Source organism: Papio anubis, chromosome 16 (assembly GCF_008728515.1).
Source record: "Papio anubis isolate 15944 chromosome 16, Panubis1.0, whole genome shotgun sequence".
NCBI classification, from domain to species: Eukaryota; Metazoa; Chordata; class Mammalia; order Primates; family Cercopithecidae; genus Papio; species Papio anubis.
Window position 1 is genome coordinate 9,889,881 of NC_044991.1, and position 13,883 is coordinate 9,903,763.

At 43.9% G+C, this 13,883-nt stretch overlaps 1 protein-coding gene across 2 annotated transcripts in view; it reads left to right on the top strand.

Moving 5' to 3' along the window:
- Positions 1–521: 521 nt before the first annotated feature.
- The window catches only part of SLC25A17 (solute carrier family 25 member 17), a 52,545-nt gene continuing 39,183 nt past the window's right edge, over positions 522–13,883 (top strand). Inside the window, exon 1 of one of the 2 annotated variants that reach the window (XM_003905587.3) lies at positions 522–726. In XM_003905587.3, the coding sequence (XP_003905636.1) occupies positions 673–726 (54 nt within the window). In that variant the 5' untranslated portion in view covers positions 522–672. The remainder of the gene's footprint in view (positions 727–13,883) is intronic. The other variant, XM_021921590.2, reaches the window with a different exon arrangement.

A 13,883-nucleotide genomic window follows, 5' to 3' on the forward strand; every position in this document is an offset into this window, starting at 1 on the left:
GCAAACGGGGATTGTTGGTACTAGCACATTGTCATTTCACAAAGTTGGAAACCCAAGAGGTTAAATGACTTCCATAGTTGCCAACTAGGGGGAGGCTCCCACTCGCGTCTGGTATCTTGGTCTCCTGAGCTCAATATCTCTTCCTACCACACTCAAGGGTTTTTCGGGAGGGAGAAGTTTCCAAGTCCACAATTAAGCTGTTTTCCTCTTGGCCAAAATGTGACTCAGAATAGAAAAGAGCTCAGGCGCAGAGAAACAGGGAGACTGGAGTCTCATTGAGTTTCCCCATCTTTGTCACCAGAGTAAAAGAGGGCCATTAAGATTTCTGAGATGGAGGGACTGGTCAGGGCCCGGGAACACGAGAGAACGTCGTGGGACCCAGGAGCTGGGAGCCGGGTACCTGGTAATCAGGCCGCCCTGCGCCTTGGAGCCCGGCCCCCGCGAACACCTCGCTGTCCCGCCCCGCGCCCACAGGGGCCAATCAGCACTCAGGGGCGTTCTTAGGCCCTCGTTCCCACCCCGCGACCCGGAAGTGGTTCTAAGGCAGGCGGGCGGGTTTGAGAGGGTGGAGCTTGCGACTTTCACGCCCCAGGCTCCGGAGCTCCTTTCCTAACTCCACTGGCTGCGGCATCTGTGGGAAAAGTGTGGCTGGGTCTTCGAGGAGCCGCACCAATGGCCTCTGTGCTGTCCTACGAAAGCCTGGTCCACGCCGTGGCCGGAGCCGTGGTGAGACGGGGTCTTCACGCCCGGGCCTTAACTGGTTGTAAGGCTTCTCGGCAGCCAGTCCCGGGATATGCCTGGGAGATGGGTCTGAGAGGGAGGTAGTGTGGGTTGGGGTCCTCTGTCGTGACTGTGGGGCAGAGAGGAATGGGCCATAGGCGGAAAGTTGTTGGAGGAATTCGGGGTAAGGGCCGAGACTCCGCCACGTCCTGGTCTCCTAGAGACTGTGGGGTAGAGAGCCGTGGTCACACGTGCACAATCAGGGTCCACATCTTTGCCTTGGGAAATTTAAGATCAGTCCACCACCGCACACTCACACTTTGCTTCACTGACCCGGAGGAGAACGTAGGTGTGAAGCCGTGTTGCTTAGTCACATGCTTCCCTACAGCCTGTCTTCACGCTTGCCGCGGGCAAGTGGCAATACCTAGTAGGATAGCTCTGGGCAGCATTATTGGCAAGAGAAGATAGTTGTTTTTTTTTTTTCTTTCTTTCCCCGGACAGGGTCTCGCTGTGTTGCCCAGGCTGGAGTGCAGTGGCGCGATCACGGCTCACAGCAGCCTGGATCTCCCGGGCTCTAGCGATCCGCCCACCTCAGCCTCCTGAGTAGCTGGGACTACAGGTGTGAGCCACCACACCCGGCTACATTTTTTTTTTTTTTTTTAATTTTTTGGGTCTGGCAATGTTGCCCAGGCTGGTCGCGAATTCCTGGCCTCAAACAAATCTCTCTTTGGCGTCCCAAAGTGCTAGCATGAGCCATTGTGCCTGGCTTTTTTTTGTTTCTTTCTAAATCAAGATCTGGGTTCCTGTCTACCACAAATGTGGTTTGTTATGAGGTATACACTTGATTCTTGGGCTTCTGGCGTCTAGGTTCCACTTGACACTTCCCCTCTCCCCGCTTTTCCTTAAAACTTTCCACTTGTGGCTTGGGTGACTCCTCTTGTGGTTGTTTTATCTCTTTGATTGCCTTTTCTCATATCCTTCACCAGTTAGCATACACCTTTAGCTGTTAAAATCACTGTGACTTCAGAGGAACATCACTGAATCCTCTGTTTAGCCTCCAGAAACTTCACTGAGAGCTCATGTTCTGTGTAGACTAATCTGGATTGAACCCTAACTCCATCATTTGTTAGCTAGATGCCCTGTAAACCTCACTTTCCTGATGTGTAAAGTGGGGGAAGTGATACCTACCTCACAAAGTTTAGAGAATTAAGCGACACAGCATTTCATGAAAATGCCTAATTCAGGAAGCCTGGTTCATTCAGTTCAGCCAGAAGAGCCTTTCAGCCAGTATGAAGGCCGAGATGGACGCTTGCGTGACTTGCTTTAAGATGGGCATGGAGGCCTGGGTGTCCGGAGTGGAGGGAACAAAGAGGCAAATAGTTTTCAGGGGACCAAATTGTGTGAGACTTTCGCTCTGGCTAGCTGTTGAACTTGCTGATTTACCTTTAAATGTGATCACCCTGGCTGCTGTGTTGAGAGTAGAATGTAAGGGAACAGGGGACAATTAATTATCAGGCGAGAGATGATGGTGACTTGGATCAGGGTGGTAGCAGACATGGTTGAAGTGGTCATTGACCTGGAATATATTTATAAAATGAGGGTTGGTTGACTCCAAGAGCTTTTGGCTTCAGTAACTGGAGGGATGGTGTTATTTACTGGGATGGCAGAGGCTGTGAAGGAGAAGGTTTTGGGGGAAAAGATAGATTTGGCGTTGGCTTTGGCTTTGGTTTTGGAGGAGTTTGAAATGCCTAAGAGTAGTCGTGAGACTGGATGAGTTTACTAAGGATGTGAGTATGGACTGACAGAAGAATCTGAATGACTGAGTCTTTGAGCAGGCTAACCATTAAGAGGCCGGGAAAATAAGATTGCACTAGCAAAGGAGACAAAGGAAAGATGGATCAGTACGGTAGGAGGGAAGCTAAGAACTAAGAGTGAAAGCTACGTGAAGAAAGTTTCCCGGGAAGGATGTAGACCAGCTGGGTCTGATGCTGCTGAGGGGTCGAGTAAGGCAAGGACTGAGAAATAACTGAGAATTTATCATGTTGAGAAATCCAGTGGTTAATTGAGAAGACCAGTTTTGGTGGAGTGGTGGGGTAAATAGTTGGAGTGCATCTAAGAGAAGAAAGTGGGGAGATGGGAAATGTTTTTCTTTTCCTTCCTGCAATAAATATTGTTCATTAAATACCTTTACTGAGTGCATTCTATGTGCCACGCACTGTTCTAGGTGCTAGAAATATAGTAGAGAAGAAGGTCTTTTTCTTCATGGACTGTGCATTCCAGTAGGGGAGTCAGACAATAAACGAATAGGCCGGGCACGGTGGCTCACGCCTGTAATCCCAACACTTTGGGAGGCTGAGGTGGGCGGATCACCTGAGGTCAAGAGTTCAAGACCAGCCTGGCTAACACGGTGAAACCCCGTCTCTATTAAAAATATAAAACTTAGCCAGGCATGGTGGTGGACGCCTGTAATCCTAGCTACTCGGGAGACTGAAGCAGGAGAATCACTTGAACCCGGGAGGCGGAGGTTGCAGTGATCCAAAATTGTGCCATTGCACTCCAGCCTGGGAGACAAGAGCAAGACTCGGTCTCAAAAAAAATTAATTAATAAAAAATAAATTAATAAATAAAAATAAGTAGAATAATTTTAGATACAGTTAAGTGCTATAAAAGAACATAGAGGTTGGCAAACTTTTTAAAGAGAGCAGATGGGAAATATTTTAGGCTTTGCGTACAGTTGTCATAACTACCCAACATTGCCATGGTCGTGTGAAATCAGCTGTGGACAGTAAATGAATGGACAGAGCTGTGTTCCAATAAAATCCTGTTTTCAAAAACAGGTGGTAGATTGGATTTGGCCCATAGGCCATAGTTTTCTGACTCCTGACTGGCAATAGTGGTAATATATTTCTATTTAATCTATAAAGATATTTCTTTTTTTCACTTGTTGCCTGTTTTTCTCATTTTTTCTTTTTCTTTCTTTTTTTTTTTTTTTGTTTTTGATATGGAGTTTCGCTCTTGTTGCCCAGGCTGGAGTGCAATGATGCGATCTCGGTTCACCACAATCTCCGCCTCCTGGGTTCAAGCAATTCTCCTGCCTCAGCCTCTCGCCCAGTAGCTATGACTGCAGGCAGGCGCCACCACACCTGGCTAATTTTGTGTTTTTAGTAGAGACGGGGTTTCTCCATGTTGGTCAGGCTGGTCTCAAGCTCCCGACCTCAGGTGATCCGCCCGCCTTGGCCTCCCAAAGTGCTGGGATTACAGGCGTGAGCCACTCTATCTGGCCTGGAATTGCTTTTCTAACTTTGTTTGTTTATGCCTGAATCAAAAAGGATTAATGAAATTATATCATCATATATAGTATTCTATAACTTAATTTTTTTAAGAAGCAAATATGGCATAATAGCTGAAAAAAAAGTTCTGTAGTAAAGCTTAACTATGAGTGTTATCTTTAACCGAACTATAAAACAGGGACAATAACAACGCCTCACTTAACTGGGTTCTTGTGAGAAGTAAATGTGTTTATGTTTGTGGAGCATCTACCTTAATGGAACATTGTAGTAAAACCATAATTATTAATTTCTGTCTCAAGTATATTCTTGCAAATACAGCACTATACCCAGTTTTAGAAATTTAAGGGAATTGAAATGTTCTCTTGCCTCATGGCCATCTCCACCTGTTCCCTTCACTTGTTGTAGATTACCTTTTACTCTCTAGATAAAATAGAACCTACTTGGGATGAGTTTTTTCATTTTTTTCTAATTACAGTTGTACAGTTTTCTACATTCTGCTGGTCTCAGAGGAAAAACAGACATATTCAGTGTCTGCTACCTTCGATCTTTTTTTTCTTTTTTTTTTTTTTTTTTTTTTTTTTTTTTTGAGACGGAGTCTCGCTCTGTAGCCCAGGCTGGAGTGCAGTGGCCGGATCTCAGCTCACTGCAAGCTCCGCCTCCCGGGTTTACGCCATTCTCCTGCCTCAGCCTTCCCGAGTAGCTGGGACTACAAGCGCCCGCCACCGCGCCCGGCTAGTTTTTTGTATTTTTTAGTAGAGACGGGGTTTCACCATGTTAGCCAGGATGGTCTCGATCTCCTGACCTCGTGATCCGCCCGTCTCGGCCTCCCAAAGTGCTGGGATTACAGGCTTGAGCCACCGCGCCCGGCCGCTTCGATCTTTTCTTTCTTTTGAGATGGAGTCTCGCTCTGCCGCCCAGGCTGGAGTACAGTGGCCGGATCTCGGCTCACTGCAAGCTCCGCCTCCCGGGTTCACGCCATTCTCCTGCCTCAGCCTCCCGAGTAGCTGGGACTACAGGCGCCCGCCACCTCGCCCGGCTAGTTTTTTGTATTTTTTAGTAGAGACGGGGTTTCACGGTGTTAGCCAGGATGGTCTCGATCTCCTGACCTCGTGATCCCCCTGTCTCGGCCTCCCAAAGTGCTGGGATTACAGGCGTGAGCCACCGCGCCCGGCCATACCTTCGATCTTGGTCCTCCCTTCCACCCCACTGCCAGTTTTCTTCTAGGACCTTGCTCCAGTAATCTTTCACCTCTTTGCTGTAGCTTTAACCTAGTGTCTGCTTCTGTTCAGCCTGCAAACATGGTCAGGCCTGTCCCATCAGAGAACTATACCAATCTGATCTGGAATCTGGCAGCTTCTTCAGCCTCGGCCTGTTCTCCTTCCCTTTAGGCTAAGCTTATTTAAAGAATATCCTGGGCCGGGCGCAGTGGCTCATGCCTGTAATCCCAGCACTTTGGGAGGCCGAGGCGGGCAGATCATGAGATCAGGAGATCAGGACCATCCTGACTAACACGGTGGAACCCCACCCTACTAAAAATACAAAAAATTAGCCGGGCATGGTGGCGGGCACCTGTAGTCCCAGCTACTCGGGAGGCTGAGGCAGGAGAATGGCATGAACCCGGGAGGTTGAGCTTGTAGTGAGCTGAGATCGCACCACTGCACTCCAGCCTGGGCGACAGAGCAAGACTCCGTCTCAAAAAATATATATATATATTTTTAATATTATATAAAAAATATATATTTTAATATTTTATATATCATATACTTATAAATATATAAATATGTATTTTTTTTCACATGTACTGCCTTTCCTCATCCTACTTTGACCACTTGAACTGCTCTTCCAAAGGTCAACTCTGACTTCCTGACAGCTTAATCTACTATTGTGAATGGTATAAGGTCAGGGATAACCAGGTACACACATGTTTGTGTCTTTTCACAATGTCAGACTTATTACTGTGTTATTTCAGTTACAGAAGTCACAAGTTACATGGAGTTCTCAAGGAGGCGATTTTTTTTAGTACTTCTTATTCACTAGTCAGTCAATATTGTAAATCATACATAATAGTATACCTAATTAATATATAAATGTTGTAGATTAAACATTCTGCAACAAAGTAACATTGAACATCAAGAGAAAAGGATTAGGAAAAAGGGTTACCTAACCAGTCCAGGGAGAGCGATATAGACAAGTATCCTGGTCTCCTCATGGCGTCATGGCGGTGTGTTGGTCTTGTAGGAAAGAATCCTTGATGTAGGCAGAGCCTTCGGACACAGATATCAGGCTTTTTTTTTATTTTTTATTTTTTTGAAACAGAGTCTCGCTTTGTCGCCCAGGCTGGAGGGCAGTGGCCAGATCTCGGCTGGCTGCAAGCTCCGCCTCCTGGGTTCATGCCATTCTCTTGCCTCAGCCTCCGGGTAGCTGGGACTACAGGCGCCCGCCATCACAACCGGCTAATTTTTTGTATTTTTAGTAGAGACGGGGTTTCACCATGTTAGCCAGGATGGTCTCGATCTCCTGACCTCGTGATCCGCCTGCCTCGGCCTCCCAAAGTGCTGGGATTACAGGCGTGAGCCACCGCGCCGGGCGTGATATCAGGCATTTATAAAAAGTGACAGCAAGACAGTGTCTGTTAAGAAGACCATTTTGAGTATTTTCAGTCCTGTTCTTTTTATGGTCACAGAGTCTTCTGGTGAGGACTGATAGTGGAAGAGTATGCTTGGTTGTGTCTTTATGTGGAAAAACATCTGGTTCCTGTTGTCAAAGTGCTTTTTAAAATGTAAGATGGAGTCTTTTTCTAAGATGGAGTTACTTATGTCAAGAGTGCTCTGTACATCTCCTGACTGTTTTTGCATTCTTAATTGATTCCAGTTCTTTGTAAGTATTCGATACTGTTGACCCTTCTACCTTTCTGAAGCTCCTTCTGAAAGAGCAGTTGGTGTTTATTTTTTACTAAACAGCAATCACTCTTTTGGAAGGAACTTGAGAAGACATTACTCATTTTAGGGACCTAAAATTAACACTGGCTTCTAGTACTAACAGATGCTACAGCTATAAAGGACATGTAGAAACCAGCAATTGTTGAGTGCTGACTGTGTGCCTGGTATGATGCTAGGTGCTTTCCATAATTTTTTTTTTTTTTTTTTTTTTTTTTTGAGATGGAGTCTCTCTCTGTTGCCCGGGCTGGAGTGCAGTGGCGTGATCTCGGCTCACTGCAAGCTCCGCCTCCCAGGTTCACACCATTCTCCTGCCTCAGCCTCCTGTGTAGCTGGGACTACAGGCGCCTGTCACCACGCCCGGCTAATTTTTTTTTGTGTTTTTAGTAGAGATGTGTTTTTTTGTTTTTTGTTTTGTTTTTGTTTAAATACAGAGTTTCACTCTGTCACCCAGGCTGGAGTGCAGTGGTATGATCTTGCCTCACTGCAACCTCTGCCTCGTGGGTTCAAGTGATTCTCCTGCCTTAGCCTCCAGAGTACCTAGGACTACAGGTGTGTGCCACCACTCCTGGCTCATTTTTGTATTTTTAGTAGGGATGAGGTTTCACCATGTTGGCCAGGCTGGTCTTGAACTCCTGACCTCAAGTGATCCACCCACCTCAGCCTCCCAAAATGCTGGAATTGCAGGCGTGAGCCTCCGCGCCCAGCTACTTTCCATAATTTGATTCTAACTTCTCATAGCAACCTTGACAGATACTGGTCTCAAAATTACAAATGAGGAAATTATGACATAGAGGTTTGAAGTTACTTAGATAATATGTACTATTCTCGGGACCTGAACCTAGATTTTATCCCAAAGCCCACAGTCTTTCCATTAAACACTCGAGAGTGTCATCCATGAGGCCATTTGTGTAACTTGCCTGTCCGTGTACGTATGTGAGTTAGCTTGATTGTTATGTCAGGGAAAAGACTTACATTAACTCTGATAAGGTGAATAACATTTTTCAATATGAAAGCCACAGTAAGTGACTTTTAATCTTTAGAATTTTATTAGCTCAAACCACAGAAAACATCTTAGGTGGTTTTAAAATTTTTTTTTTTAATTTTTATTTATTTATTTATTTTGAGACAAAGTCTCATTCTGTTACCTAGGCTGGAGTGCTGTGGGATGATCACAGCTCACAGCAGCTTCAATCCCCTGAGTTCAAGCCATTCTCCCACCTCCTAAAGTGTTGAGATTACAGGTGTGAGCCGCCGTGCCCGGCTTTAAAATAATCTTTCTGTTCTATAATGCAGTGTTCTAAATCAGGAGAGGCTGTACACTGATTTCAGTGGTGCTGCTGTGACTCAGCCACTTCTGGACTCCTCTGGAAACTGATTTTGGACTAGCAATCAGTTGTCAGTTTGTCTCCCCCAAACCCCCAACTAGTTTTCACCCTGCTAGGATGAATCAGCATTTTAGAAATAGTCACATTTGGTGATTTGGTTGGCATACCAACCCAAACATCGTTGTTTTATGCTTAAAAGACATGAAAATCTGCTTCTGTATTTATGTATGTTCCTGTTATTCCCATAAGATTGTACACGCTGGGGAGACCAAGTCTTGACCAGATTTACCCAGATTTACCCAGTGTTTAATTCTTACTCTGTCTGTAAGCTCAACTTCATGTGTGGATTGTATTGGCCAAATTTAAAAGTATACTTTAGATATTTATTGCCCTTTTACAGGAGAGATATAGCCCAGAATGAATAAACCATCTATTTTTTTTTAGTAAATAGCCTGAAGTGTAGATGATGATGCATTCTTAAGAAATCCAGGTGCCAGGCTGGGCACAGTGGCTCAAGCCTGTAATCGTAGCACTTGGGAGGCTGAGGCAGGCAGAACACTTGAGGCCAGGAGTTCGAGACCAGCCTGGGCAATGTAGTGAGACCTCATCTCTAAAAATAAATAAATAAGTTAAAAAGAAAGAAAGAGAGAGAAAGAAAGAGAAAAAGAAAGAAATCCAGGTGTCAGTTGCAGAATTGTTCACAAAAAAAGAGGAACCCCCAAATCCCTAGGAACTTAGGCTAAAAATCGTTTATATGACTGATACAGTTTGGCTATTTGACCCCTCCAAATCTCATGTTGAAATGTGACCCCCAGTGTTGGAGGTGAGGCCTCGTGGGAAGTGTTTGGGTCATGGGGGCGGATCCCTCATAAATGGCTTGGTGCCATCCCCTTGGTGATGAGTGAGTTCTCACTGATAGTTCATGGGAGAGCTGGTTATTTAAAAGAGCCTGGTACCCACTGCTCGCTCTCTTACTCCCTCTCTTACCATGTGACATACCTGTTCCCCTTTCACCTTGCACCATGATCATAAGCCACCTGAGGCCCTCAGCAGAAGCAGATTCCAGCACTGTGCTGGCTCATACCTGTAGTCTCAGCTACTCAGGAATCTGAGGCTGGAAAATCGCTTGAGTCTGGGAAGCCAAGGTTACAGTGAGCCACGATTGCACTGGGCGACAGAATGAGACCCTGTCTCAAAAAAAAAAAAAAAAAAAATCTAGAAATAAAATGACTACACTTTAAAAGTTACTGCACAATTGGCCAGGCTTAGTGACTCACGCCTGTAATCCCAGTGCTTCGGGAGTCCGAGACGGGTAGATCACTTGAGGCCAGGGGTTCGAGACCAGCTTGACCAACACAGTGAAACCCTGTCTCTACTACCAAAAAAAAAAAAAAAAATTTAAAAGTTAATACATGATAATCATGGGAACACCAAATATTGATTTAAGGAAAAATCTTAACTATTAAAAGGATGGATAGAATAAAGAGAGGAATTTGAGACCAGCCTGGGCAACATGGCAAAACCCTGTCTCTACAAAAAATACAAAAATCAGCTGGGTGTGGTAGCTCACGTCTGTGGTCCCAGCCACCTCGGAGGCTGAGGTGAGAGGATTGCTTGATACCCAGAGGTGGAGGTTGCAGTGAGCTGAAATCGTGCCACTGCACTCCAGCCGGGGCAGTAGAGTGAGACCCTATCTCAAAACAATAACCACAAAAAAAGAGGGAATGTGGTATAAGAGAGCTGAATTTTCATTCCCCATAAGAGAATGTAAATAATGTCTAAAAGTGATTAATAAGGTATCAGTATATTATATATGAAGATGTATAAATTCCAAAACAAACAACTAGAAGAATTTAATTGCCTCTGTGAAGGAAGATTGGATAAAATAGACAGGAGTGGGGCAAAAACTGCTGTATTTTGTCATTTATACTATGTGATTTTTTTAAACTATGTGCATGCTTTGCTTTGATCAATTAAAAATTTACAATTAGAATATTTAATGCACAGTGGCTCACACCTGTAATCCTAACACTCTGGGAGGCCGAGGCGGGCAGATCACCTGAGGTCGGGAGTTTGAGGCCAGCCTGACCAACATGGAGAAACCCCGTCTCTACTGAAAATACAAAATTAGCCGGGCCTAGTGGCACATGCCTGTAATCCCAGCTACTCAGGAGGCTGAGGCAGGAGAATCACTTGAACCCGGTAGGTGGAGGTTGCAATGAGCCGAGATTGCGCCATTGCACTCCAGCCTGGGCAACAAGAGTGAAACTCCATCTCAAAAAAATATATATATATATATATTTAATACATAGCTATGAATTTTATGTTAATTGTTGAAGCTTAGTGATATGTTCAAATTCAAGCACAGATTTCTGAACATACTAGATACAGCTGAAGATGCAATTAATGCACTAAAAGATAAGGGGCCACCAGTATACAAAAAGACACTCTTAGCACTCTGGAGATTCCAGGGGTCTTGGACACTCTTGTATCAGGAACCAGGGACTAAGACACTATTATAACAAAAGACATTCCTATCATTCGGGAAATTACAAGAATTTTACCAGGAGCTCTGTGTCAGGAGCCTGAGATGAGGACCAAATATATACTTTGCATCATAATACCACATCCCGTCATTAAAAAAAAATCCCCTACTAAATGATCATCTGTAAGACATTAATTATAGGGTATAAGTAATATCCTATATAATATATAGAGATAATAAATTATATAATTTATTTTTCCTAGTGGTATTTACCTTTTTATAGAGTTTTCTTGGAAAGGACAGTGGCCAACCCAGAGGTAGTGTGATGATGTCAGGTTCTGTTTTTTGTGACACTGGTATGGTAAGATTAGCTGAAGGGAGTATTAGAATTGATAGTAAATAATAATGAAGTTTGTTAATAATGTATTTTTTTTTTTTTTTTTGTAGTTAATGGCCTGTGTTCAAACTATGGTCATAGGACCCATTCACACTCCTAAAAATTTTCACCTATCCCAGAGTCTTGCTTATGTGGTTATAACTCTCAATATTATTGTGTTGGAAATTAAAACTGAGAAATCATTGAGATATTTGGTTTTGTTTTTTGTTTTTTTTGTTTTTTTGAGACAGGGTCTCACTCTGTCACCCAGGCTGGAGTACAGTGGCGCAATCTCAGCTTACTTCAGCCCTGACAGCCCAGGCTCAAGCAATTATCCCACTTCAGCTTCCCAAGTAGCTGGGATTACAGGCATGCACCACCATGCCAGCTAATTTTTTGTTTTTGTTTTTTGTAGAGACTGGGTTTCTACATGTTTCACCATGTTGCTCAGGCTGGTCTCGAACTCCTAGGCTCAAGCAATCCGCCCACCTCGGCCTCCCAAAGTGGAATTACAGGTGTAAGCCACCGCTTCTGGCCTTTTTGTTTGTTTTTTTGTTTTTTTGTTTTTTTGTTTTTTTTTTTTTTTGAGACGGAGTCTCGCTCTGTCGCCCAGGCTGGAGTGCAGTGGCCGGATCTCAGCTCACTGCAAGCTCTGCCTCCCGGGTTCACGCCATTCTCCGGCCTCAGCCGCCCGAGTAGCTGGGACTACAGGCGCCCGCCACCTCGCCCGGCTAGTTTTTTGTATTTCTTAATAGAGACGGGGTTTCACCGTGTTAGCCAGGATGGTCTCGATCTCCTGACCTCGTGATCCGCCCGTCTCGGCCTCCCAAAGTGCTGGGATTACAGGCTTGAGCCACCGCGCCCGGCCTTTTGTTTGTTTTTTTAAAGAGATGTGGTCTATGTTGTTGGCCATGGTGGTCTTGAACTCTTGGCCTCAAGCAATCTTTCTACCTCATCCTCCCAAAGTGCTAGGATTACAGGCATGAGCCACTGAGCCCGGCCAAGGTATTTGTTAATTCATTAAAAATAATTAAAAATACATTAGCTGGGTGTGGTTGCTCATACCTGTAATTCCAATGTTCTCTTGCCTCTACAAAAAAGAAAAAAAAGGTAAAATACATCCATTGCATGTTAACATATGTAAGCTATATTTTTAAAACCATATTTTCCAAAATGTTGTAAGATGAATGGCATTGATGTATAGTTTTGCAAACACCTCTCTTTGACGTGATAGAAGATAGCTGGATCCTTTTCTCTGCTTCTGAATTCAGTCTGTTGCAATATCACACACTTATGCGTAGCTTTTGGAAAATTTTGCTACACACTGTGAGAGAATGAGAATGAGAAAGGCAAATAGCATCTTATTATTTCATAATGATTCTTATGAAAAGATTTTTAATCCTACAAAGCCTCCTAGAAAGGATTTGGGGACTTTTAGGGATCTCCAGACTATAGTTTGAGAATAACTAGACTATATTATATCTTGTGTTCTGATGTCTTTTACAAAAAATATTTGCCTCTTACCCACTTCAAAACTGAAATGTTTAACGCATGCTTCTTTATAAAAAATTGTACAGAGATGCGTAACATGAGAAATAGAAACCACTCTTAATTCCCTCCCTCCGCATATAATCATTCTTAAGAATTAGCTGTTTGATTTTCCCAGATCTTATGTGTATGTGTTGTGTACACTTTTGTAAGTGGAAGAGAAAATTTCAACATCATGTGTGTCTTGATTGAAAAAAGGTTGAGAACTTTGGTAGGAGAGCAACAAACAGTAGGAGTAGGAGTCAGAGATCTTGGTTGTAGCCTTTTCTCTGCCACTCTGGCTTTGGGCAGACCCCTTAACTACCCTGTCCTGTCTCCTCATTTCTCAGCTGAAGGGACTCCTCTGCTTCAAGTACCAATATAGTGTAGGAAGTCACTTACTCTCCCAACACTGAATGGTTAAATGCTGCGGGGGTGGGAAGATAGAGTGTTGTAATTAAAAATGTTTTGAGTGAGATACAAAGAATGGTGTCTCTTGGGAAATAGATTCTTTAAAATTGTAATTGCTGTCAGCGATAGAACTCCCACTTAGATAGATGGTTAGAATTCTGTGGGACTCCAAATAATGGATTTATTTTGTGCCTCTCTGGCACAACAGTATTGTACACTGTGGTTATCTTCTCGGTATTTTGTGCCTTCTGATTTTGTGTAAGTGAACAGACAGTCCTCAGGGGGAAAGAAAATGAGTATTTATGTTAAGACAAATTTAATTCAGATTCTGAAAAGTTTGTGCTTATACAGCTTGGCATAAGACTCATATATATAACAAATATTTTGCTTCAGGTAACAGCTGCTTATAAAAACAGTCATCTTTGTGTTTGCTTGACTTGGAGACAAATACAGCAAGCCCCTGAGGTATAGAATGCTGTGTTCTAAATTTACCATTAGCATTTGGAGTACATTATCTTTTTTTTTTTTTTAATTATTATTATTTTGAGATGGAATCTTGCTCTGTCTTCCAGGCTGGAGTGCAGTGGTGCGATCTCCGCTCACTGCAAGCTCTGCTTCCCGGGTTCAAACCATTCTCCTGCCTCAGCCTCCCAAGTAGCTGGGACTACAGGTGCCCACCACCACACCTGGCTAATTTTTTGTATTTTTATTAGAAATGGGGTTTCACCATGTTAGTCAGGATGGTCTTGATCTCCTGACCTTGTGATCTGCCTGCCTTGGCCTCCCAAAGTGCTGGAATTACAGGTGTGA